The sequence below is a fragment of the Rhopilema esculentum genome, chromosome 16 (assembly GCF_057945365.1).
Source record: "Rhopilema esculentum isolate cy_ngs chromosome 16, ASM5794536v1, whole genome shotgun sequence".
Classification (NCBI taxonomy): domain Eukaryota; kingdom Metazoa; phylum Cnidaria; class Scyphozoa; order Rhizostomeae; family Rhizostomatidae; genus Rhopilema; species Rhopilema esculentum.
The window spans coordinates 13158672-13185542 of record NC_142830.1 but is presented as its reverse complement, the minus strand read 5'-3'; the positions used below and the strand labels follow the sequence as shown (position 1 = coordinate 13185542).

At 35.8% G+C, this 26871-nt stretch overlaps 2 protein-coding genes across 2 annotated transcripts; one reads left to right on the top strand and one right to left on the bottom strand.

Annotated features, from left to right (window-relative positions):
- The first annotated feature begins 65 nt into the window (after positions 1–65).
- On the top strand, positions 66–5470 carry LOC135682112 (uncharacterized). Its single transcript, XM_065196842.2, has 3 exons — positions 66–407; positions 1786–1930; positions 2157–5470. The coding sequence occupies exons 1-3, from the start codon at positions 66–68 to the stop codon at positions 2528–2530; spliced, it is 861 nt and encodes a 286-aa protein (XP_065052914.2). The 3' UTR covers positions 2531–5470.
- LOC135682109 (enhancer of polycomb homolog 1) lies at positions 5079–20428 on the bottom strand. Its single transcript, XM_065196839.2, has 17 exons — positions 20019–20428; positions 15498–15654; positions 15180–15268; positions 14780–14848; positions 14287–14385; positions 13610–13720; positions 12980–13047; positions 12559–12639; positions 12248–12380; positions 11393–11433; positions 11016–11052; positions 10585–10623; positions 10151–10240; positions 9650–9798; positions 8536–8664; positions 7406–8227; positions 5079–6734 (listed from the first exon to the last, which is right to left on the bottom strand). The coding sequence occupies exons 1-17, from the start codon at positions 20169–20171 to the stop codon at positions 6647–6649; spliced, it is 2355 nt and encodes a 784-aa protein (XP_065052911.2). The 5' UTR covers positions 20172–20428; the 3' UTR covers positions 5079–6646.
- Positions 20429–26871: the final 6443 nt, after the last annotated feature.

Sequence of the window (26871 nt, the reverse complement as noted above, 5' to 3'; positions counted from 1 at the left end):
CGACGAATGGGGATTCAAGTCTCTCCAATCGGTTGAAAGTTGCTCGATGATTTTCTGTTTCAACCATGTTATCGACAGCTAGGCAACTGAGAAAATTCTCTGCAGAGAAACAGTCTTTCCAAGTTGTGAAATGGGTCAGAAGGATTGTTACTACGACGACAGACAACGATGGTTTATTTTTCATTTCGATCAATCGTCCTGAAAGACGAAATGCAGTTAATGTCGAGACTGGAAATGATCTGTACAGCGCTTTCATGAAATTTAATGAATCCGAAGATGCAAAAGTTGGTATTTTCCATAGTTCTGGTGGTAATTTTTGCGCTGGTTTCGACCTAAAAGAGCTCAGTTCTTTTGGTAGTCGAGGAGACGATGAAATCAAAGACTTGCTACATAAGCGTGGACCGATGGTATGAGTAGGGACCGCATAAGCGTGGGAGGCCGAGGGGCTTCAGCCTACAATAGTTTTCAAATCTGTGCTTGTATAAATTTAAAAATTATCTTTGTTATGGCTTTTTTAATGTTTATGCACCTCCCCCCCCCCCCCCCCCCAAAAAAAACTTTTTAGCTTTCCAATTCATAACATGCATCATGGTTCCTGGATGTGATTCAATCTTGAAAGAAGAGATGTGATGGATGGGTGGGCAGGTGGGGCTGTAGCCTCCTACCTATCTCTACTAAAGCACCACTCTGTTAGAGACTGAATATTTTGCTACCTTTTTTGAATTGATAGAAAATCTGCACACTTATTTGAATGCCAACAATGCTCTTGGAAAACCTATTATTGTACTGAGGGCAAATACGAAGTTTAAAATGGGTGTTTCCCAATGAATTTGGTGTAACTATAGTAATGGATGTCCTGCTCTGGTAAAAACCAAATTAGGTACCCAGACTGGAAATTATGTTTCTTGCGCCAACAAGTTTTGTTCAGGCTGCTCACCTGAAGTAATGTGAGCAAACATAGACTTTTGTAGTGTTAACGATGTTAAATGTATTATCTAGGGCAGGGGTTCTTAATTATTTTAAGTGCTTGGCCAGAAAAACATATAGATTTTCTTTGGGGGCCAGTTGGTTTTCACAAAGGTTTTGTAACTTTATGGTTCTTGCACCAGGCTGAGTCAGAAAATCGTGCTATGCTATTTTTAGGCCAGAAGGTTAATCGTTTGTTAGTCTCTTGTTGGGTCGGCTTGAAGCGCCTGAAGTCAGGTCAAGGGCTGCACATCATATTTTAAAGAAATGCCAAAATCTTATGTTTGTGGATGAATTTAATAAAGGCCGCCACCATGGTAGGCAGCAAAAACTTTTTTAGGTTATATTAATCTAGGAATGGCCAGAAACAGCACCTCAAATAGATTTTAACGGGAGAAAATTAAAAGCAATATTCTTATGGTTTTCATAACTAGATTCCATAGATTTATCTGTTGACATGAAAAAGGAAAAGTCTCGCAAGATTTTAGAATGATCTTTGCATAACAGCGTGTAAGATGGAGAAAAGAAATAAATTAAAATACAGTTAATTAAATGCTATAAAACGATCAATATTTTCGAGGTGAAAAGCATTCGGCGGGCCAGATAAAATTTTGCTGCATGCCGGAGTTGGCCCACGGGCCGGAGTTTAAGAATGGCTGATCTAAGTATTTTGCACAGCCATTCTGTGTATGAGGGCAATATATTGTATTGAAGCCCCCAACAGAGTTTCTGGCTGGCCGATGACAATAAATGATTGTTGCTTATGTTTAACAAAATATTTATTATCAATCATTTATAAATGGAATTTCTTTCTTGAAGGGACCTTCAAGACTACACCTAAAAAAGCCTGTTATTGCAGCTATAGCTGGCCATGCAGTTGCAGGAGGACTTGAGTTGGCCCTTTTGTGTGATATGAGAATTGTGGAAGAAGATGCTGTACTTGGTGTATTTTGTCGACGATTTGGTAACATTTTTGCCTTAAAATTTAATACATCCTAGATATCACAATCTATTTAGTATATAATATTTAAATTTTAAAAATTTGCTGAAATTTGTTTGTTTTCATCATGGAGCAAATTCATGATAATATGCATACCCGAAAATTTTAAAACTAAAAATTTTACTTGTAATACCTATGGTAGTTTGTCAATTCCTTAAAATTTCTTCAAGTTTTTATTTTTTGATACAAGGTGTTCCTCTGATTGATGGTGGCACAGTACGGTTACCAAAACTCATTGGCTTATCTTGTGCACTTGATCTTATTCTCACTGGGAGAGCAGTTAATGCTGCAGAAGCCCACCAAATGGGCCTGGCAAATAGGGTTGTTCCAAAAGGAAAGAGTTTAGAAGCAGCCAAGAAATTAGCAAAGCAGCTTTTGAAGTTTCCTCAAGCATGTATGCTAGCCGACAGAGAATCTGCTTACCACGCAACATATGATGCTAATTCGATAGATAGTGCATTGAAATTTGAATATGAGAATGGTATGGATGTGATCAAGGATGAAGCTGTTCGTGGTGCAGGGGAGTTTGTGTCTGGAAAAGGAAAACATGGACAGTTTGTGTGACTTTTTGCCATGTAAATATTGGCCCTTTTAAACCTTTGCCATTGATATTGCTTTATGTTAATCAACAAGATTTCAGACAGGAATTGACAAATTTGCAAACAACTTAAAAATGGATTTGAAAAAGGAAACACTTTGAATCATACTGAAGCTTTTCATGTGGCACTGTTCAGAGTATAAAATGTCAGAACATAGATAGAAAACTCTACACTAGAATATATATATACCCAGTTCGGGATCAAAATAGACCAATCAGAAACGCAAGCATGTGACTTTTGAGGTTGTTCAATCAGTGCCGATTTATAATTGAAAAGGCAAGTGGCACTGATTGGGCAGCCTCAATAGGATACAACAATTTTGATATAAAAAACTGTTTTGTAAATGACAATTTATGTTTTTCATCCACATTCCATTCATTTAGAACGTCTTCAAATCCACATTTTTTCAAAATACCTTTGGTGAAAATTCTGAAACTTTGTGTTTGATCTCCCTGAAGCTCTTGATAAAATAACAACTAAACCTGGTATTTCCAAGGAAGAATGGGCATCAAGAAGCATTGATGTTATGAACTTGTGTTTTAACATATTATTTGGTAATTTCTAGAACCAAGAACAACCTATATGTTATTTTTTAAAATACTTTATCAGCAGGTCCTTAAAAAAATTTATACACAAAATGCTGCCTAGTAGTAAATAATAAAATTATTCAATTAATTACTTAAAAAGCCTTTATTTTTATGTATTATTTTGCATAATTTCACACTCTACAAAACATTATTCCCTAATGAAGAACCTTTTGTAAATAAACCTGTAACAAACCCATTTTGTATGAAAGTATGAAAGATCTAAGGTAGTTGAGCGTAGGATATCTTTTTCACCTATTTTATTTGCAGGTCTACATCAGCCTCATGCTGACTACTTCTGACCTGCTATACAAAATGAATAATGTATTTATGTACGAGTATGTATGTATGTATTTACCTGATCAAGAGTTTAGCTGGAAACATCAAAGTTTTATTTAACTTTAAAATGTACAGAGACATCAATTTAACTTTCAAGTGACTAACTGCAATGTAAATTGTGTTTGAAGACATTGCCTCTGATATTTCGATGAATATAGATAAAAAGAAATCAGTGCTATATCAGGCACAAAATGAGACATCAGCCACGTATCCATTTGAGGCATTGAAATATTTTTTACTTTATTTTTCACAATATAATTCATGTTTATACGACAAGTGAAAATCGTATAACAGATTTCCATATGGCAGAATATGACAGAAAGCATGTTTGTTAATCTATCGATCATTCGAAATAACTGCAAATTAGTAAAAAATTGTTTGACTTTCTTTTCAACTCTAGATCACCAGCTTAATGATTGAGAATTGCCAAGCCTCCGGCAGCAAACTTACAACATATTTAATGCACATTTGCAGATCGATCACATTCAGCGTGAAACTCAGGCAGTGGCTGATGAACTGTCCTTTCCCGATCCCCAGTGGCCTGGATAGATGGGGGCCAGAGGGGGCAAAAAACTCCCTTGTAAAGCTAAGCTGTTATTTTATCGGATAAAAATTTCTGATCTTGTCGGAAATATAACATGGTTGTTTTTTATTAAAGTGTTGAGGTTTTAAAGGTGAATATAACGACTCCTTTCGCTGTACTGAATGAGACTGGCAATATTTTTCAATGAGGTATGATACTTGAAAATGCCTTTTTTAGAGAAGACCAGACAAAATTTGCCAGTAGTGTAATTATGATACCAGTTTTTATAAATCTCCTGTTTCATTCCAGTACTAATATCGTTACGTTTTGCTCAAATTGATGAAAAATAAAATGCTTACGATACTTTTGTCGGAAAATTTAAATTTCTTCCCCCTCCTATAAATTTTTCTATCTACGCCACTGTCGATCCCAAATCATATCTTAATTCAAAAATTGATGGGAGATGAACCGCCAATTATCTGGAATAGCTGCTATTATTTCCCAGGACCGATGTCAGTATTTTCAAGAATTGATGCGAAAACCTGAGAAAACCTCCTGTGTTTACCGTCCAGGCCTTGCAGTCCTTAGGAAATTCCTAGTGGATGGAGCAGGGCTGGCCCCTGCCCAAATACCAGTTGCCTAGCCACCACATCTTTCTATTCATTAATATTTTAACTATATACCAAAATACTAGACCAAAATACAAGTATGAAAAGAAATGTTTTGAAATATTCAGGCAATGCTTGGACCAATATTTGGTAAATTACTTGTTGGGTATTCCCCATTATTATCTGATAGTGTCAAAACCTCTTAGAAAAAGTAGTACAGTATAATCCGGTTAAAACGTACTTTGAGGAACCGGCGTATTAAGTTCGTTGTATCCGAAGTACGTTGCAGCCATTGACTAGGACCAAGCACACCTTTTCCCGGGACCAAGCACACCAGTACGTTATATCAGAAAGTACGTAATGACCGAGTACGTTATAACGTGATTCTATTGTGACATAAATGATTAGAAACACAAACGCGGGCAGGCCAGTCCTTTAACAAGAAAGACAGACAAGACGATATCTTCCAGCCACATTTCTTATCGATATGTTCAAATTGAGACGTATGGAAATGAGACGAAGACATTGGGTTATATTTGACTAGTAAAAGTGCATTTGACAAACTCTAAATCATTCAATACGAATGAGGGTATTCAAAAGAACAATCAAATGAGTGCATTTTCAACTGACTTGCAAGACCAAACTGCACAAAACTGAAAACATTACAACACAGGCAGTAATTTTCAAACACTACTTTGAAACGTCGTTAAAACCCCTAACAGTTCTGTCTACCCTAGAAATTTCCCCGTATAAAACAACTATACCCCCATAAAGCTCGTAGGCCTCAAGTTAAAAAAAGGTTTCACGGGTAACAGAAACAATTACGATCGTTTCAAGCACATAGAAAAGAATTTTGAAATACAAGCTCGCGACAAAGTGTTTAAGCTAAAACCACGAAGTATGATGTTCTAAGAAAAGCGTTTTTTAAAAGAAAATTATTTGGAGTTGTTTTTTAGAATGCAAGTAGCCATAAAAGTTAAATTCCACAACTAACAAACTAGCTAAAAAATATAGACTAGACACCTTGACAGCATAAGAAATAGTAAGACTGCAGGGACACTTTATATGGCACATGTCAGTAAAATGTAAGTTTTTAGGCCTATGGCAGTAAAATGTAAGTTTTTAGAGGACAAAGTGGGAAAAAAAACAGTTACGAAAGCTGAAGATGAATAAGGACTTTAAGTTACTAAGCTGAAGATAAAATGTTAAGTTACGAACATTTTACAAACATGTGACTTTGGTAAAAACTTGTGCAATTTCAACATTGTAGAGTTGACCATGAATTGGAGATAAACGTTGACAGATACAAATGCAAACAGCAGTGTGATATACAAATTACGAATAATGTTTTGCTGGTAAGGTTGTGTTATTTGAGAATAAGCAAAATGTTGCTTGCCAATTGAAGAGTTGGTCATAAAGAGATAGGATCGGGAACAAAAATTGACCAAACTTTAGATGTAATAATACTTAAAAGGAGTTTATATCCGTCCTAGATGAAGCAAAAAATTTCATAAAAAATAAAATGGTTGGTTGTGGATTAGTTTCATAGAAACAAGTACATTCCAAGCAAAAGTAATTTTTCGAATAAGCAAAGCGTTTTCTTTAAGCTAGTTTAAGCACAACCCCAGTCTTAAACTATGATTAACATGATTTCATTTAGGTAAACGATAAAACAAATTTCAAAATATAAGAATATATCCTATAAAAACACGGAAGGACATGGAATTTCAAAGATGGAAGTTGTACGAAAAAAGAGAATAATTCAGAAAATAAGAAAGATAGCTTTTATGCCCCGCAGTGCGCATAATTACGTTGCCACGCACTGCTCGAGAAAGGACTAGGTAACTGCTAGCATAAAGCAGGGGACAGCGTGAAGAACCCCATGCAAGTCGCGAAATGCACTCAGATGATACTTACAACAATACATAGATATCCTACCTAGCATTGATTTACAACTATGTACAATTGGTACCAGATTTATTAAAACATTCAAAGGCGTGAAAGTGCGAAGGGCGAGTGAGGCATGCTCATTTCACTTCGGCAGCAGGAGCCGCGCTTGGCAGTTCGGTCGAAGGTCTTCGAAACGTGTTGAAAGCTGGCAGTGTCTCTTGGGCCCTGCAAAGAAAGATGCATTGTCAGTTTGGGTCTACATTCTTGATTCATGAACGCAGGAAATATTTGTTCTGACAATTTTGAACAAAATTTAGAATGCATCTTTAACCTGGTTACAAGCCCCATAAAACAAAGAAACAAACACTTGAAATATGCACAAAATATGTACGCTGCAGTGGTTCAGTTAGGATACACATAAGCCGTCACAGTACTAATATTTGTAGAGCTTTTCACGTGAAATCCGCGCTTGAAAAGCAAGCAAAAATTGAGTGGTTGATTAAATTTTAGCAATCTTTTCCAGGGCCTCCGACGAAGAGGGTGCCGGGGGCATGACCCCTACCTTTTTGCAAAAAATAGAGCTTTTTAAAAATTCTTTTGTTATGATTGTTAAAGCGCCTTTCCCTCACTTTCCAACCTGCATTGGAGCCCACGTTTTCTTGCATTGCCAACCCACTGTCGTCAAACCTGAAGGAAGTCAAATGAAAAAAAAAATAGAGGTGACACTCCCAAACCTAACCCCTTTTTGATTGCTTGTCTGAGGAGGGTTTCCAAAGCTCTAGGATGTTATTTGCAAGAAGGATTGACGCTTCCCTTGACTCTGTTAAACTTGTATCTGCAGTGTTAATAGGGTCTTAAAAAACTTAATGGTTTTCTAAGAAACTTAAGAAACTAACCTGGCGATGTTAATTGCTGAGTTTGTCCCTGAAAGCGTCGATACCGACTGGCGGTACTGAGTACTGGACACGGTCGAGACGATGCTGTTCATCTGGCTGCTTCGCTTATGGCTGTTCCTGTGATCTTTGCCGTTCTCGCCGCTGTTCGCAAGCCTCCTGCTCAAGTGACCCTTCGGGGGCGTATTCTGTGATTTCGTTTTAAGCAATGGAAAGTTCAATTGGAAGACAGCCGATGAAGGCCCAGTTGGTGGTAGACGATTATTGGCTGGCGTGTTCGAATGAATAAACGACATAGGATGGCCTGTGTTGTTGCTGTATCCAGTTACGTGGCCATTGGTTTGTGTTTGTCCATGAAATGACACTGAGCTGTTATTGCCATGTAAATGGGGATACTGGTCACCAGAAGAGAGTTTTTGCGAGCTACTTACAACCTGCCCGTTAGATATATTCTGAGTCCGTTGTATTGATTGATTTTGCGATAATGAGACTGTACCAACATGATTGTTTGGCCAGGCAGCACTCGTTGCATCACTGTTCGAGCCTAGCTTTCGCGAATGGGGTTCAGGAACTTTCGTAAGGCTTGAGGTTAGCGAAGAAAGAAATGTTTGACTGTTTATGCAAACTCCGTTAGTTGGATAAGGGTTCACTCTAAACTTCGAAGTTGGTTGAGTGGAAAAAGAACGATAAAGCTTGGGGCTAGATTGCAAAGTGGAGGTATCTGAAGGATCATTGCGAAATCGAGCGTTTATTAATTTCTTCACGGGAGTATTGGGGCTTGAATCATTGTCGTCCAAGAAATCTGAAAACGGCTTGAAATGCGGCCTAGGAAGAAAAAATATATAATTAAAGAAAACCTAAATTTGATTAAGAATTAATGATAGGGAAAATATAGTTATGACTTTGGTTGATCAAATACAAACAAAACTTTTCAATGTCATCTCAATGTACCTTTAAGATAGACATATCATCTACATGCATTTTAGTAACAACAGCGAAAGGGGCGTGTCCAGGACAATGTAAGACGTTTTGGGACAATCTCGTATTAAGCAATTTTCATAAAATATCTCGTTTGAATCGCTGGAAATTTATCGATGTCACATTGAGGCTTAAATCACAAAAGGCCTGCTTACCAAGGGGGGACACGAAGATCCTGCGTAGCTGGTATCATGCCATTGGGAGGAGTCGATTTCGATGGTTCCTTTTTGGAATTCAGCGAAGAACAGTCGTCGAAAGGCGTCCACGCCCTGTCGAAGATCACCCTTTAGAAAGTAAAAACAAATTAAATATGATACATAAGGCAAGGTTCAAATTGATTAGCTACAATAGCATTATGTTTTTCATAAACATTATTCAAAGATGAACAGAAGCTGAGTAACAGACTAACGTCTTTGGCAATGATGATTTGCAGGTTCCCCGCTGTTGTGATAAGGACTGTCATGTCGTGGAACTGCATACAAAGGGAATAACAATTTTACGCTAGATAGAAAGCACCGTGAGATGATCAGTGAATTCCCTAGATTTTCAAGCGGCTGTAAAAATTCGCAGCAAGCCTTTTAAATTCACAGCAAGAAGAAAAGGTTTCCGTACAGATCAGCAAAAACAACTTATATAATGAAAACCAATAGATGACATTTTCTCTTCAGAAATCTGTCGAAAAACAGAGACAAGCCTTGTCAATCTTTACTGCAACTGAAACACGGAGGATTTTGAAAAACTGGCTGGGGAACATAGCGGTAACGTGGAATGGGGCATGGTCATTTATACCTGGCTGTTTAACAACAGACAGAAACATCTACCAATGCATTCCAATGCTACGGCATATCTTTTTGGTTGATAATGAAACAAGCACTGGTTTTACTTACTGACGATGATTACCCACAGCTGCACAGACAAAAGATATACCAATTTTACATATATTTAAGAAGATAATGTGACTTTTCCAAGGAGTACATATACAATATCGGTTATGTATGATTTAATTTACGCAATAGCAATTTAAATTTGTTGGTTTTAATTCGACTTGGTGTAGCTATAAATTGTACCAACTTTAATAAATAAATAAAACAAAGGAAAAAGTAATTTGCCGAGAGGAGACTGCGGGAAAAAAAAGTTTGATTTTACTGCGAGGCAATGTGCCTTTATTTGGTCGTGTTTAATTAGACCAGGTCAGCACTCGGCAAAGCGAAATTGCAGCACATAATTCTGAGTAATAATGATATATACATTAACATGTGGTGCAATTACCTTCCGCCGCGACCAGTCCTTCTTCTTGCAAAGCCGATACACCGTCGAGGCTTTCGAATCGAAGTGCAACAATAGCGGTAACGAACATCGCCTGAGCCACCTTCGACTGGATGGACCCATGGCCAGTTCCCAACAGAATCATAGCGTGGCTAAAATGGCAAAACGTTGAGTTAATGAGAAAAACAGCTTCCAGTGCTGAATTTTCATATTTTAGCGAATTGATGAAAATCAAAATTTGAGTTGTGTATTAATTTTCGTTTTTTATTTTCAGATAGGCATTATAAGCATTTTAATGAGGGATATTTAATTAAGCAACACAAAAATTTAAATTCTTCAATAATTTTTTTTCGTGGAAATGAACAAAGACCACACACACTTCAACTGTCACAGATACAAAACAATCGATACACAAAACTTTACAAATTTACAAAACTCCTGTCTTTGGCATTGATGAAATGTGCATGTGAAACAAATAAAGATGAAAAGAGTTGAGTTGCCTACCGCGCGGTAAAGGACACCACGTTTTCTTTTGAAAGTGAATTTGCCATCCAAGCCCAGGGGGTCATCATCAGGTTCGGTGGGCAGTTCAGGCTGTTGATGGAAAGAAACGATTGATAAAAGAACGAATGAAAACATAGAGAAAGAAAGTGTTGTAATGGGAAACTTGTAGACCACAGAATACTGTTATCGTGCTTTCAAGCAATAAATCAAAGAAAAATAGGTCACATTGTAGACAGATCACTCGCAAAATTCTATCACCTGAAAGCTATGAATGAATAAACATTTGCATACAAATTTAAAAGAAAACCCGCAACTTTGAGTGTGTATATGTTCCAGTCATAATTTCTTATATTTCTGAAAACAATTTTTTACCTCTGATAACAATTTTTTAAACAACGTCTGGAATGAATGGAGGAGACATAATAGAAACTTACTGATTGTATGCCGTCTGGTTCGAATGGCAACTCACCAAGCTATTGCAAGAGAAATACATTAGTTCAAGGCAGTAAAAAAGTTTCTACTGTATCGCATAGAATACATGTTTATCTTTTGCGGGAAACGTATGGAGAATTAGTTCAGGAACTGCCATGCAAGTGAACTGCAATCAAGAGCATTTTGAACACGTAGAAAACCAGCAGAAATACTCTTGGAGCCTTGTCACAAAAGGAAGCTTAGCTCATAGTCCTAACTCTCTTGTTAATATAATTCTTCTCTTTTAATGCTACTTTGTACGAAGGTTGAATGCTACTTTGAAAAAGGCTACAAACGTTCTGTACTATTTACAAACTAGCTTTTTTGTCAGTAATTTACGGCACAACAGAGCTTGTAGAATCGATCTTCGAGGACAAAGGCAAACAAATTTTACCTGGCCAGGCAGCCTTTTCTGTGCCCTCACTCTTTTCCTGGCAAACAAATATCAACATTTTAAAACCCAGTTTAATGTCTGCTTTAAATTATAGAGTGGCAGGAGAATGAAGAAAGCAAGGGTTGGCTATTTCAATTTTCATATTCAACAAATTTGAGCCCAGAGAGATCTGTGGTTGCCCCACAGCAAGAGCAAGAGAAAAAAAAACAAACAAAGACTGAAAGCATTTAAGAAAGCAAGCTAGAAAACTTAAGACCAAAGCTTGTTAAGGTTTGAGTACGAGCGGTCTCAATTTAATGAGTCCCGCTTTGACTAAACATAAGTAAAAGACCTTCTTTACATGGTTTGGAAAATGGGAGACTCGTTCACAGACTTACCTCAGTTCTTCACTGGTTTCGCCTGGGCGTAGAGCATCATCCTAGAGCAAAGAATTCCAATTTCAGTTGATTTCATATGCAGCCCAATCTTCAACACGTATGTTTGAGACAAATAAAACTCGATGGGGGTTCTCTGGGGTAGGGTTTTTTGTAAGTATGAAATTACGTCAATACCTTAAATCTTTGAGAAAGGACCAGATCCCCCCTCTCGGGAAAAGGGGCCACCCTCGAAATGACATATGGATAACCCCCCATCTTGATCATGTTAATTTTACCACACATTATTTTAGCCCATGACACATGACATATTAAACGAAAATGAAAAAATAAAATAAGAAAAGCATTCTCGTGATGTATTTGCTGCCAATATTGACTTGCAAAATATTTTGTTTCCCAAAGTGAAACGCTTTCAAAATATAATATATAAATCTATTTTAAAAATAGATTAATGGCAACTTTCAGATCGTTATTTAAGCCTCTACCCTCGTTCAAGCCCACCTCAAATAAGCCTCAAAAAATGTTTAAAAATAATAAAATCCTAGGGGTTGGTTCGAGAATTTACTGCACAGCATTTCAGACAGCATATAGTTTGACGTCGAGTTGATCGTTATTCAAATGGACATGGATGAATGCAATTAGCCATTAAGAAAAGGGAACTTAGCAAACAAATAAAACAAATTCTGGGGTTGGTGGAAGAAGCATATGCTTGAAGATTGGCTAAGAACCGACAAGACAGTTTTTGTGAGACAGATACAGACAAAAATAGGACAGGACAGACGTCATTAGCACCCTAAGCGCCTTTTCCACAGGAACTGACATCACAAAAGCTGAACAGGACCACAAAATACAACATACCGGATGACGGCCTTGCAGCCGATCCTCGATTTGCCTTCTTTCTGCAACTTGTCGGTCCATGTACGCTTGTCGATCTCGTAGTATATGATAACATTGCTTCAGCAATTCCCCTGTGAAGTCTTCGTTCTTATACCTAGATCAGCAAAAAGAATAGTTCCTTTTACAACTTGGACTGATCACAAACTATTAATTACTATTGTCTTACTGAAGTTCAGTTCATCAGTTCTGCAGAGCAATCAGTTAACTGTGTTGTTTAAAGTCATTAAACAATTTTTTTTAAAAAAAAGACATTTTAAATAGGCTATTTTTACCTGTGCTCAAATACATTGACAACAGACTTCAGTATGCTTTTCTTCATCTTCTCTCTTTGTTTAACTAACTCGAGAATTTTGCTAAAAGAAAGATAGACTGGTTGAAATGCAATAAACTAAAACACTGAACGCTTAAAAGTGGGCAACAGATACAATGCCTGCAAAACTTGAGTCCATTTTTCTCTCCAAATGCTACTACTCCTGATACCGATTTCAGCACCAATCAATCAGACTGACAGTAACAAATCGAACAAAAGAAATATGACCATCAGTTGGAAAAAATAAAAAGTATACAAGAACAAAATACAGTTTGAAATAAAAAGTAAAATAAGACCATAACTACACCAAAATGTAGCCTCATAAATAACATCAAATGCCTGTATCAATACGAGGTTGATCAAACACATGCAACAATGCTTACCAGGCACGATGCAAGTCTCGTCTTAGTTTTAGCATCCTCTCGTATGAGGCTTCATCGTTTTTGCGATTCTAATAAACATGGATATAAAGATTTTTAGTTGTGTTAATTACATTAAACTACAAGCAGAAACCTCTCTTATATTTATATACATAAAACGTTTTCAATTGTCTAGAGAATAGACTACAATAATTATACAATAAACAGGCAAACTGAGAAAAAAATAAAAACATTAAAGGTGTGGTTCTAGGACGTCATAATAATTTTTTGTTAACTGTGAAGGGAAGGGGGCGTCAAAAGAATTATTTGCCTTGGAAAATACGAACTCCATTAAATGGTTTAAAAACGTGTTTATCATCGGAAGACACCCAAATAGGGTAAATCATATGCTTGAGAATGGCTTCAGTGAAAGTTGACATGATTCAAAATTTGACAAAAGATAAACTTTGAAATATAGTCAATGTACCAAAATTAATATAACATAAACTATTTTCAGGAAAAAAAATAAATAAACTGGTTTATAGAAAGCGTGCAGAAAATGCCAGGTTTGAAATAAGCCAATAAATAATACACATTTTAGTTATTGGAGAGCTTCTTGGATATAAGGAAAAGAGGATAAGAACAAAACTTCACCTTCCGCGTCTGCATTTTCTCAACACGTCGTCTAAAAGCAACATAGGGGTCATGTGCAGTGCTTCCATCTTTCTTCTCTGTCTTCACCTGAGGAGTTAGTAAGGGTGTCTCCTAAACGGGGAAAAAATCCTTTGTCAAACACTAATATTTTTTTGCAGAAGAATCAAAAAAGAAATCGAATTAAGATGAATTTTTCTTTATATATCTTTGAAAAAATCCCAAGTAAAAAAACATGCAGAGGAAACAAGAACAAAATTTATTTTACAAAATAAATTACAATCAATTATATATATAAACAAATAATCCAAACTGTTAATAGAATTGAAGATTTCTACTCAAGCAAGTACAGGGTTCTTTTCGCAACAAAGTGTGTCTTGGTCCATTGTTACTACCTATTACCATCACCAAGAATGTGTAGAGGAATTCACAAGATACAACTCACAGGGATACCAGAACATGCTGTTCTTTATTCACATGCTAGTTGGCATGCTTTGGGCATGTTTTTGGGGATTTGCCTCTAGGCCTGTGTCCTGGATTGCTGTCTTCTAGCATTTATTTGTTACCAAATGATGGAAGAAAAGTGATGCCATAACCAAAGCTTTATAAATGTTATTTTTGACAACAACAAAAACAAAGACCAGGCAAGAGGTTTATCATATCTTGATCAGGGGACTTACAGTGTTTTTCTTCTTTTTACACCAATATTCATGGACCCTCTCCATCAAATCAGTATCCTCATGTTTCAACAGCAGCTTGGCTTCATTAAATGATAAAAGCTGGAAGGAAAAGAAATAAAATGAGCAGGCAAAAGACCAAAAGGCAGAACACATGGGGAAACCTTTGTGTGGCAATGTGCAGAAACACCAACCGAAAATTCATTAAATTTCAGAAAGTAGGTTGAATAATTTAAATAAAAGAACACTAACATTGACAAGAATTGCTCTGTTTTATGCAATAAAGTGAGAAAATGTGTAAAAATTACAAAGCAGGAATTCCTTTATACTAATGGAAGCGTTTCATTTTCAATTAAATTCAAACTGCAATTACAAATTTCACTATTACAAAGGTAATTTGCAATTGGCTAGCCTGGGTTTACAAAGAAAGCAACTCTTAAAAGCAAAAACAAAAGAAATTGAGAAAAAAGTGGAAAAAGTGTGTTAGTTAAATCACCTCCGCATATGAACCACATCCTTTCTCTAGCTTATCAATCATTTTTTCCAAATCCAGTGCAACCAAAACCTGCAATTTGAAATCAAATGCAATAAGTTAAACATGCCTTATTCTGCCAGAAAGAGTAACAAAATAAGCACAAAAGTATCTAGAATAAAAAGTTAAGACACCTAAAAGTATTGAAGCAAACTGTAAGCAATCTTTGAAAACTTTTTAGCAGTACCAATGTTTATTTCAAACTCTTGTTTTCCTACTGTGGAGCCAGAGTTTCCATAATTTTGTTGCAAGAATGTGTTATATGTTGGCTTCAAAGTTTCTTGCATTGAATTTGAACTAAAATGTTTTGTCATAAAGCATAAGATTGAACTATATTTTCCAATAAAATGTGATGAAATATTACCTTTGATCTGCCTTTATTAAAATGTTCAAGAAACGCTTCATCTTCGGAATCCAAATCGTAATCAGGTAACTCATCTTCAAGATTGAAAGCTGTAAAAAATTAAGACATTTTAGCACATGCATGCCCTTTTTCTTAAGGAAGATATAATGGTTGTGCAAAAAGCTGATAGAACAATTGGTTCAACTGTGAATTGACAATCCAGGCATATTCTTGACAAACCAAGTTTATACAATTAAGTTCCAAATGGCAATGAGAAAAAAGATGCTTAAAAAGTGATACTTTACAAAAAATTCAGGGTTCAAAGAAAATTTTCCTTACCTTGGACATGAATCAGTTGTTTAGGTAATGGGTATTCCTTTTTCCGAACTCGGTTCACAGTGGCATCAATGAAAACAGCTTCCGGGGTTGGTATGATTCGCCTATTAGCCTCTCCATAAATTTGTTGTGCAGTTATGGCCCTTTGCAAATGGTGTTCCTGATCAAAAGAATAAACAAACCATGTTAAATTTTTAATTCAGCTTTACTATTTATCCTAAAAGATTTATTCAAGCTCAAATAACAGAATACCATCAAAGACATACAGGTATAAAAAGAACCCTTGACACATAAATTAATTAAAAATATTTAAATAATTAGACAAGCCAGCATTGAATGCACATTAGTTCAAAATGAATTGAAAGGCAAATATGCAGTGACAGGGTGATCATGATATCACAAACATGTTCCATTGTCTGAAACCACAAACTTTCAATACATTCAGCCAGTTTCAAAAGAACTCCAACCCCATACTTAATAACATTAACCACTTTTCAGCAGAGATACCACTTTCAATATTTGTCGAAAAACCCTTTTTTTCGTATCCTATGGTAAAGAAGGTGCTTGATACCTACAACAGTCAATTGCAGCAAAAGAAATACTTTCCAAGGACAAGTTTTTTAGAAAGAAAAATACAATGAACTTTGAAACAAAATCACACATATCACAAATCCCTAAGAATATCTCCTTGTACATGTTATAAATATAACAAATATTTAAAATCAAAGGTTAGGCAAATAAATTTGGTTTTACATTCTCTTTTGGAATAGGGCCTGTCCATGATAATGCTGTCTTTTGGAATAAGAATCAGTAATAAACTACTACTTATAATTTTTTCTAAATCTACTCCCTCCAAACTATAAACTATCAAATAAGCAAATAAAAAATGATTTTATTTCATTTTTTCAAAACTTTAACATTAACAACTAACACTCAATTAATGTTAGCATATTTTCAAGATCATTGTTTTGCTAGCAGTCTTGTTTTGTTTGCATTTATTTCACTGCCTATACTAGATAGGCATTGCTTCATTTTTGTCATTAAGAATAAGCAATTTTATCATTAATAATTATCATTACCCATAAACTTGTTATCTGTTGAATAAATTTGAATAGAATGTAGAGATATAAACTGAGAAAGGTTTTCAAACCAAAAAGGAGCAAACTTAACAATTAGTCATGTGATTGTAATCACAATATGAAATAAAGATGCAAAAAGGGAGAACAAAAAAACACAAATATAAATAAACTTTATATCATTTTGATAGATATTAAACAATACTCCTTCAGTTCAAAGCTATGTAATCAAATTTAATTTTAACATTAGAAAATTTATGAATTAGGGTATTAGCCTATTCTTGCTTTTGTCTGCAAAAACTATAAAAAGCTGCAACCATCCATATTTTTTGGCTGGTACATTTTATCACTGAAAATCTATTGTCATGATTTATTTTGACATCATTATCTTAAAGATAAAATCAACATTTGTTTTGCACATCCATTTTAAAGAACTGATAAAAATTATTTGAAGAGAAGCTTCTACTAGCCTTAAAGGCATGATAAATAGACCTTGTCTATAAATGTGATGGATGTAGTGTCAGGCCTAGCAATAGTACTGCAGCATAAAAATCATAACCCAGCACATTTTGGCATACCTTTAATCATGACCCAATGCCTTAAACCAGGCCTGGCCAAATAAATTTTAACAGGAGAGGAATAAACAGCTCTGCTGGTCATTTCAAGGTGATATTTTTGTAGATAGATAAGAATACAGTAACATAGGAAGAAATTATTTCATGGATAGCAATTTTCTTTTTAGTGGCATTTGACCTGAGACTTGAGGGGAGCAAGAGCTATAGCTCTCCTCAAATGACCTGGCCTGTGTTAACACTGGTATTGTAAAGCAGCTGAAGACAATAAGAACACTATGGATGAATACTTTGGATGTTTACTTCGTGAAATTAGCTTTCTCATTCTGACTGCAATTGAAAAAAGCTTACACCTGGAACAAATGAGTACAGTTGGAGTTTTTTATAGAGTTAGTAATAGTTTTAACTTGATTCAAATTGACCTTAGCCAGCTTACTTTTCCTTAACTTAGACTTCACTTTTCTCCAATTTTACAGTTTAAACTTCCTCATTAACAAAGATAAAAATAAGATTACCAATTAAAATTTGACAATTTATATTTTGCAGTGTTTCCTGCCCATAATGGCGAGAATGTTAAAGACAACAATAGATTGATATTGGCATTGATATTCCTTTGTATTTTCTCTTTCCTCTGCATCCTTGATGGACGCTAATTTTACTCAATTTCAATGTATACATAATTCATTTTTATAAATGTGCAAGACAATATCAGGACCAATGAATTTTTTAATTTAATGATTCCTTCACTGAACAATATCTCCCAAATGAAAGGCCACCCTCACCCTTGCTAAATTATCATCAAATCCTATGTTGCAACAACACTAATGTAACATAATCATAAATTTAGAGAAACTGTAAGCGTTTGACACGACCAGGGATACAACCAGTGGCATAGATAGAGGGGGTCAAGATGGGTCGAGAAACCCTCAACCCTTTACGGCTAATCTGCTATTTCGTCAAAAATCTTCTTATCTTTCCAGAAATATAACATGGTTGTCTGTTTTTATGTAAGTATCACATTGTGAGAGGAAAGATTTTGAAGCTGAATATAATGACTTCTTTAGTTGTTCTGAATCAGACTGACAATCTATTTCAATAAGATATGATATATATATATAAATGTTTTTTTGAGGAGAAGATCAGAAAAATGTTTGATTGGTCTGACACTCCTCAACTTTGGATAGAGGACAACACTTAATATCTTATTCTAATTCAGTTCTGATGTTGTTATGTCAAAAAATCTAAATTTCTCATCCCTCCTATGAATTTCCTGACTTGAACTGGAGGTTACCAACAGTGTACTTCTTTGCTCTAACAACTAGGTACTAAGTCATTTTGCATGTTTGAATCCTATCTTGTTTATGACACTTGCTCACTTTCTCTATAGTGTTATAAACCCTGGTTACTTTTAGTTTTAATCATAAAATCAAAATTATTCATGCAGCAGTCTGAAAGTATTTACAAATTGCAAGGTACAACTAATTGTATTCAAGACTGGGTGGTTAAAAATTAACTTAATTACGCAAATTCTAAATCATTCTTAAACTTAGTTTCTGCTCCACAAATTTCTTATATACAATACCTATGTGTAGGTCAGGGTAGTGATAAGATAGGTAGTGTAGAAAAATTAAAGTTACAAAATTTTCTTAGCGATTACACAAATTCTTCAAATGAATAATTTTTTACAAAATATTATCAGTAATTTGAACAAGCTTGCAAAGTATGGCTGCTGGAAAAGATCTTTGGTGCACAAGCAACCCTGCACTTCAAATGTTCCTTTGGGTGCATTTTAGCGCACTTGGCATGCCACATTTCCAATGTAGAATTTTATAGATGTAGGTTTTAGGTGCAGCCTTAGCACTATCATGTCTGCATTTTGGATAGGCCAATACCATGCTCTGCACACTGGAACTTGAAGCAGTGCTGAAATGCACATGTTTTCTATTTCCTCATTTTGAAGAATTCATATCTTTGAGTATTGTTAGCCTTTGCTCAACTTTAAAGAAAACCTAAATCTCCAACTTCTTTTTATAAACCGTTTTAATATATATATATATATAAGAACACATTTTATACATACACCAAAGCTTGATTTGTTTTAAATAAAAACGACGGAAAAACATGCAACAAAATATGAACATCAAACTCTGGTAAAGTATATTTGTTTTGCGTATAAAAAGTAGCATGATGGTTTAATTTTTCAGACAATTAATGAAAATATATTTAAGACATAATATAAAATTAAAAATATTATGCAAAATGTATAATCATCAATAAATGGTTACTTAAAAAAACAGCCTCCAGTGTACATTTTGATTTTCATATTTCATTTTTCCATATTCATTTTTTCATTTTCATTTTTCATGTTACTGCAAGCTCAAATGATTTACTATATATATATGTTTAGGTCTTCATTTTAAGTACAAGCTCTGTAATCCAAATATTAATCAGCACATAACTTTTGACATTATCATTTGTTTCCTTGAATATAACAAGCCAGTGGATTGCTAAACAAAGTCTAGCAGATTCAAAAGCCTGTCCATAATTGCTCAGTTTGCCTAGCTAGGCCAAATGAGGTCCAACTTTAGGTCACGTGATTCGATAACCTATTGCATTCAAACTTACCGCGCAATAAGTTCCCGAAATAAATATAAAATAGATAAGATATTAGTCTTTTAATATATCTGGAAATCAATTGATTTTATGGAGAAAATGCTGTTTAATTTTCATTTTCAATACTGGCTCTAAGCCTATGTGAAATCATGCTAAACGCGCCTTTCAATCGCAGACCCTCGTGCATAATAAATGTCCGCCTGGCCGAAGGAGCACGAGCCGATGTTTTTATGCAAAACGTTCAAAATTAAATTAAAACACACCGTTTCCTCCTCTTTTTCCATGCCAGTAGGCATTTGAGGTACCACTCTGTTGACAGAGCTGAATTCTGCCAAGTCTGGGATGTCCTTTGCATGGTAAACCGGCAAGGATTTGTTCGAGTCCAATGCGCGGGCTCGAAACGACAACTTGCTCATTGCGGCTTATGACTCCAATGCACATAAAAGAAAACCTGGGTTAAAACCCAAAATGCGAGCGGGATGATTCCTTCTTGTCCTGGACCATTGACTGGACCTAATTCTTGTATTTTTGGCGTATTTTCCAGAGCATTTTGATGCGAACTTATCGAGATTCACACGATTTTCCAATGTCAACTTTTGTAAAGTTCAATGTAAAAGCATCATGGCGGACGCAAGCTTCCTCGACTTGGCACACCGTCCCACAGTTCAATGCAAGCTAAAATGGCGCTTCTGCGCATGTGTGATAATGACGAACTAGTGCCCAGGACCCTTTCTTTGTCTCTGGCAAAACGATTTTTTTTCTTGCAGTTCCAGTTAAAGTTAACATGTAAACAACAAGAGCACATTTTGTTCTAGACCAATCAACGGGTTTGTTTACAAAATGTCATTAGCCAATCACCGGCCTCCATTTCGAGCTTGATTTTTGAATGTTTCAAACCAAAACACAGTTGCTGTGGAGAAAAACCTACCCCCATACTTTTGCCCGGGAAAAAAATTTACTTTCTTTAACCTAGAAGATTTTTCAAACTTAGTTTCTAGAGTATTTGTTTCGTACAAATCTCGGAGCCCTAAGCAGAAACACAAACGGTGTCTAAAATATCTGCACTGAAACATCACCTATTTCCCACCAGAGACCTACCTCCAAAAATGCCCAGCCCCTAATTTACTTTATATGAAGCTTTCGCTAATTAAACAAGGAAACATTCTAAGATTTAAGTTTCCTGATAGTTTGCGCAAGCAAATCACCCAGCTATCACTTGGGAATAATGTATTTTCTTAAAAAAACTAGGCTTTATAATTGCCTATTCCCTCCTCTACACTACCGCACGGGATGCCTAGGCCCTTTTTGAACATTCCTCCTGAGCATCACAGTCAATGAAACTCAAACCACTTTTGTGAAGCCATTAGACATCAGTCTATAGTTTGAAGCCAAAAAGGCCAAAATATTGGCAATACTTTCAATTCAATTTTTGAGAGATGTCATCTTTTTAAAAAGTAACAAAGACCCACTTTTCCTGGACAGTCTCAAAGCCTTGAAACCTTACTGATACCTGCTAAAAGGTTTTTAGAACAAGGCATGATAACTTTAGAAATATCTTTGCTAAATCAAATTTGGTTGTTTGAGAACCAATATGATCAAATTGGCCTTGAATTAAAATTTATTCTCGTACCGATTTACTTCAGCAAGACTTGCCTCTGTTAATGAATTCTGTGGCTTTATGACCATAGTTCTAAATGATATTTCTGCTTTGTAAGAACGTTTCAGAACTGCTAGAATGTTACCAAATGCTATGCTTGTTTTCTAATCGGTCGGTGACATTTATACATGCATGTATTTATCCCAACTGAAAGAAAACACTTTGAATTTCTCTTTTTTCAAAAACTATTTGTCTCAAGAAAGAGTAAACTTGTAAAAAATTTCTATGTTTAATGGGCCAAAACGTACTTGCAATAAAATAAGCCTTTCTTTGCACAACCTTGTGAGATTTCTATGTAAACTCACAGATACTTAACTTTATGCTTGGATGTCTGAGACTGCTCATTTCCCTCTGTGTTATTAATGAACTGCTCATTTCCTTATGTTATGAAAGAATTGGTCAAATATCTTGGTCCAATTTTTTTGTACTTCAACGGAGACCATTGTGTGTATGTTACAAGAGAACTCAATCCATATAGAATTTTTCGAAAGCCTCCAAGTCCATCTTTTCGAAAGCCCATCTTTTCGAATATTTCGAAATTTCCAAGTCCATCTATCAATTCATTGCGGCAATGTTCAATCCAGTGCACGGAAAACCAATGCTGCAGTTTTGTCAAAACCACACTTCATCTCCTTGAATGGAAACACTCCCCTCACGAAAGTATCAGGACAGTTCAACAATCGATTTCCTTTTCGGACAAAGACAAATTCAGGCTGATGATAACGACTCTTTAATTTAGTGATAACAATTTTTTGAGAAACCCTTACAAAATGAAACAAGTCATCAAATTGTTGCAAAACTTCTGCCCTTTTCATCTGTTATATATTTTTTCTTAAAATAAGAAACCTTTGCGCTACTTGCCTTACGCAAATCAACGGATGTCAAATGTCAGGTGACTGGGATCCATTTTCGTTTCCTTCGCTACCAGCTTGACAAAAACCCTCACAACATTTACTTACACATGGATAAAATAATTTTTTTAGACAAATAAATGGTTCAAAGGCCAAAGAAACTTATAGAAAAATTCAAGGAAATTCAGAAAACAGTTTTGCAATCAAAAATCTATAAATTGTAAATTCGAAACTTTCCAGATACTTTCGTGAGAGGAGTGAGTTAACAAAATTTTCGCTATTGGCAGTAGCGTGCCTCAAATGCCTTGAAAGGACGTTCGGCTGAATATAGCTTTGAAACGACCAAAGGCTGATAATGTATCACTTGCCACAAAATTCAAGGCCAATTTGATCATATTGGTTCTCAAACAACCAAATTTGATTTAGCAAAGATATTTCTAAAGTTATCATGCCTTGTTCTAAAAACCTTTTAGCAGGTATCAGTAAGGTTTCAAGGCTTTGAGACTGTCTAGAAAAAGTGGGTCTTTGTTACTTTTTAAAAAGATGATATCTCTCAAAAATTGAATTGAAAGTATTGCCAATATTTTGGCCTTTTTGGCTTCAAACTATAGACTGATGTCTAATGGCTTCACAAAAGTGGTTTGAGTTTCATTGACTGTGATGCTCAGGAGGAATGTTCAGAAAGGGCCTAGGCATCCCGTGCGGTAGTGTAGAGGAGGGAATAGGCAATTATAAAGCCTAATTTTTTTAAGAAAATACATTATTCCCAAGTGATAGCTGGGTGATTTGCTTGCGCAAACTATCAGGTAACTTAAATCTTAGAATGTTTCCTTGTTTAATTAACGAAAGCTTCATATAAAGTAAATTAGGCGCTGGGCATTTTTGTAGGTAGGTCTCTGGTGGGAAATAGGTGATGTTTCAGTTCAGATATTTTAGACACTGTTTGTGTTTCTGCTTAGGGCTCCGAGATTTGTACGAAACAAATACTCTAGAAACTAAGTTTGAAAAATCTTCTGGGTTAAAGAACGTAAATTTTTTTCCCGGGCAAAAGTATGGGGGTAGGTTTTTCTCCACAGCAACTGTGTTTTGGTTTGAAACATTCAAAAATCAAGCTCGAAATGGAGGCCGGTGATTGGCTAATGACATTTTGTAAACAAACCCGTTGATTGGTCTAGAACAAAATGTGCTCTTGTTCATGTAAACCGTAAAAATATACATTTTCATTCATAGGTAAATTGTAAATTTTGTGTAGTGAAAGTAAATCCATATAGGCAAATGGGGCCTGAACTATGAATCGATTTTGTAAGTAAATAGACGGGTGACAGAGTGAACCCTTCCTATTTTTCATTCAGATTCTTTTTGTTAATTATACATTTAGATACTGAAAAGATTTGCTGTTTCAAAAATTTTCGTTTTCTATTCAAAGAGGATGTGTCAGTTGTATTTTACAGTTCGCTAACAGCGCAGACTGTGCAGTTTTGTGAAAGAAATCATCAACAGGGTTCTGGATAAAGACTTCTATTCCAATAAAGGTCTTTTTCACTTAGAATAGAAATGTATTTTCAGGGCAGGGAATGAAATTCATTTGTTTTAGGATATATGTTTAACTGTCTTATTACGGTGAAATTGCATTTTCCTGACATTGTTTTGCAACATACATGGCATTCACAGCAAAAACATTTTAGTTGAGCGAAAAGCACATAACTAGCCTGACCTCGTGCACACAACCGATTAAAGTGATTGCTTAAAAAAGAAAGTACTGTGTAGTTGCTGTGTTACTTCAAACAAAACTACAAATTCAGCTTCCTCCTCATAAAAGTGAATGTCATGCATAAATTTTAGCGTTTTATTTGGAAGTGTATAAATTATAGACCTAGCTTATCAAAAGATTAGACTGTATATCGTGATCAGCGGAAAGGCACAGAAAAGAATTAGAATATTCACATTTTGCAAGCAACCACAAGAATACATAGGGCTATCCTTTTCTAAATATGGAAGCAACGGCTTCGTTTGCAAGTGATCCGTTTTAGGGAATTCTAAGAAAGACTATTTTTGCATCTTAAACATATTTAGACATTAATCATCCTTACAATTATTACTGATCAGTTCTGACCTGTTAGCTTCGTAAAACGTTTCCCCTTAATTCCTATCTTGTCATGGAGAAAGGTTCTTCAAATTTGGTCCAATTTCAGGCAGGGTGCGATGGTCTTCGAACAATGTCTCCAAAACGTCTAGCGACAAAATATAACAAGGCCCGTAACTACTTGGGAACAAGGAGCCCCTATCCCCCATATGATTGACTAGTTATTACATGTCGGTTTATAGTGGCTGGTCACTTTTTTGCATCTTCGAGGTGGGTTGATTCCCCTGGCACTTATCCTACTACTGTAAGGACCAGAGTCTCAGAGATTCAAAGGTTTAAGAACGGAGGAAAGGAATTGCGAAGGAGAACGAGAAAGGACAGGAGAGACGAGCCTCTCTTTCCTTTTTCTCTGGTACCCAGGGTACCAGGCACCTAAGATTTTGCACGGGCAGAGGCAAAGTTTAGAGGTTTAGACAAAGAGTATCAAATTTCCTCCATTTTGTTGTGTTACTCGCCGAGCTATCAATTGCTTCTGACTGGCTATTGGCTACACCTCCTTTAAAGATTTACCAGTTATCCGAAGAATGCACTGGGCGTGTAAATTTTGTCTTGAAATTTATCTGCAATAACCGACCAAATAGTTGTAGGTCTGTGATTTAGTTATAACGCCGTGATTTCACGACAATCAACATTGACTGTAACAGTTTAGGATACCTCTGTTAATAATTACATCTGAAGATTGCCAGAGAGTTTGACAAAAGATAGAGTGGACCAGGGTTGTTTGTGATTCGGACGCTTGCATTGATTACCCAGTGGCAAAGTAAAAGGTTCCGTTGTGGCAAAGGATAGGCTTTGGTCAGAAAGTAAAGGATCTTGCAGCTCTGTTCTGGTATGTTGCTATAAACAGACTAGTTTCTTCCAGAAACCTCCTAACACATGGACGCATACAGGAGCGATGTTACGTTTTCATCAGAACTCTATGGCATTGAATCAAACTTAGTGCCAGGGACGGATTTACCGGGGGGATGTTCGGGTGCGACATCCCCTCTCCAGATGTCTTTTGTTCTTCGGTAAATTTTGCTTTGATTCGGTAAAAATGCGTTTTTGGTAGTCAGTAGAAACAAAATGATGTTAAAAAGTAGCTTTCTTTTTCTTCTTGATCTGAAATTTAAAGACTGAGTTTTAAAAATGGGCGTTTTTCGGCCTCCAGTCACCTAAAGGATGTGACACAAATTCCAATCATTATCCAACTACCTCCCGCCCCCAATCCTTGCCGCTCAAATCCGTCCCTGGTCGGTGGATCAGATCTGATGTTTTCTAAAATAGTGTAAATCTTTTTACATTTGAATCCAGTCGGACCTTCAAGGGTGGTGAGGAAATTGTCCAAATTAGCGAATGTCCGACCTAATAACTTTAACAGGGTACAATTTTAACTTGTATTGCCAATGGGAACTGAAAATCAGTCCAAAAAATTGGCAGCTCGTGTTATCCGGGGAACGACTCAATGCAATTCAAGAAACCCACTTATGCCAGGTAATTAAACGTGGTTGTGAAATATGGGTGAACAAACTAGATTGCAGTACCTGTCGAGGCAAACATGACAATTATGTATGAGTGAATATAATAGCAATCAGATTTGACCACCCGTTCTCCCAAAGCGAGATTACGTCATCAGCGTGAACCACGCAACAACTAGATACCAGTCTTCCAAACAAATATCGAAGAGATCAAAAGAGAACCAAACCGACAGGCCATCTATTCTTTTTCGAAACTGCACGACCTGCAATGACTTTGGTATTGAATTTTCAAGTGAGTGGCCGAAGCCGAAAAAAGAGCGAAACTGAAGATTTAAGGCTAATAACGCTTCTCGGACACCTGGTCTCTCATCTAAATGAGGAATTATTGAGTAGTTTAAACGATTGTAGAGGAAATAAATAAGAAAGAACGTGTCGGACCCAAAAAGAACAAGATGGAAAATATATAGTAATACCCAGTTGGAAATCTAAATAGGCCAATCAGAAAAACGCAAGCACATGACCGGCATAGTTGTCCAATGCGTGCCCATGTAAGAATTACAAGAGAAAAATCACTGGAGTCCAAGAGAAAAAGCGCTTTCAGTATGCTATAAAATGTTTTCTTTTTTCAAAGCAATTTTCAAATAACGATTTTGCACAATTTCCTGACTGCTATTCATGCGATTTGTTGCATTCAAGTTATAATAAAAAAGGCTACAAAATTATTTTAGATACCCCTGTCCGGCTTATATAAACACAGATTGTTAACGGTAACAAAAACAAAAGAAAAGCAAAATCATTGAAAAATAAAAAAACGATCAAAATTCAGCCACAAACATTGTACACGTTGTAAGCATAACAATTTCGCCTTTAACTTTGCGTGGCATTATTCTGAAACTTACATGCGAGGATAAAGGTTGCTCGATAAAGTTTGTTTTTATCTCTTATCAAGCATAAGAACACTAATATTGTCCTATATTTAAAAATATCACGGAAAAGTGGATTTATGTC

Excerpts from the sequence above, each read along its gene's own strand:
- LOC135682112 (XM_065196842.2), top strand. The coding sequence starts at position 66 with ATGTTATCGACAGCTAGGCAACTGAGAAAATTCTCTGCAGAGAAACAG. Across the intron at positions 408-1,785 it reads TACATAAGCGTGGACCGATG|GGACCTTCAAGACTACACCT; the intron begins GTATGAGTAGGG and ends TCTTTCTTGAAG. Across the intron at positions 1,931-2,156 it reads TGTATTTTGTCGACGATTTG|GTGTTCCTCTGATTGATGGT; the intron begins GTAACATTTTTG and ends TTTTGATACAAG.
- LOC135682109 (XM_065196839.2), bottom strand. The coding sequence starts at position 20,171 with ATGAGCAAGTTGTCGTTTCGAGCCCGCGCATTGGACTCGAACAAATCC. Across the intron at positions 13,048-13,609 it reads AGAAAATGCAGACGCGGAAG|AATCGCAAAAACGATGAAGC; the intron begins GTGAAGTTTTGT and ends CATGTTTATTAG. Across the intron at positions 11,053-11,392 it reads GAAACCAGTGAAGAACTGAG|GAAAAGAGTGAGGGCACAGA; the intron begins GTAAGTCTGTGA and ends TTTGTTTGCCAG.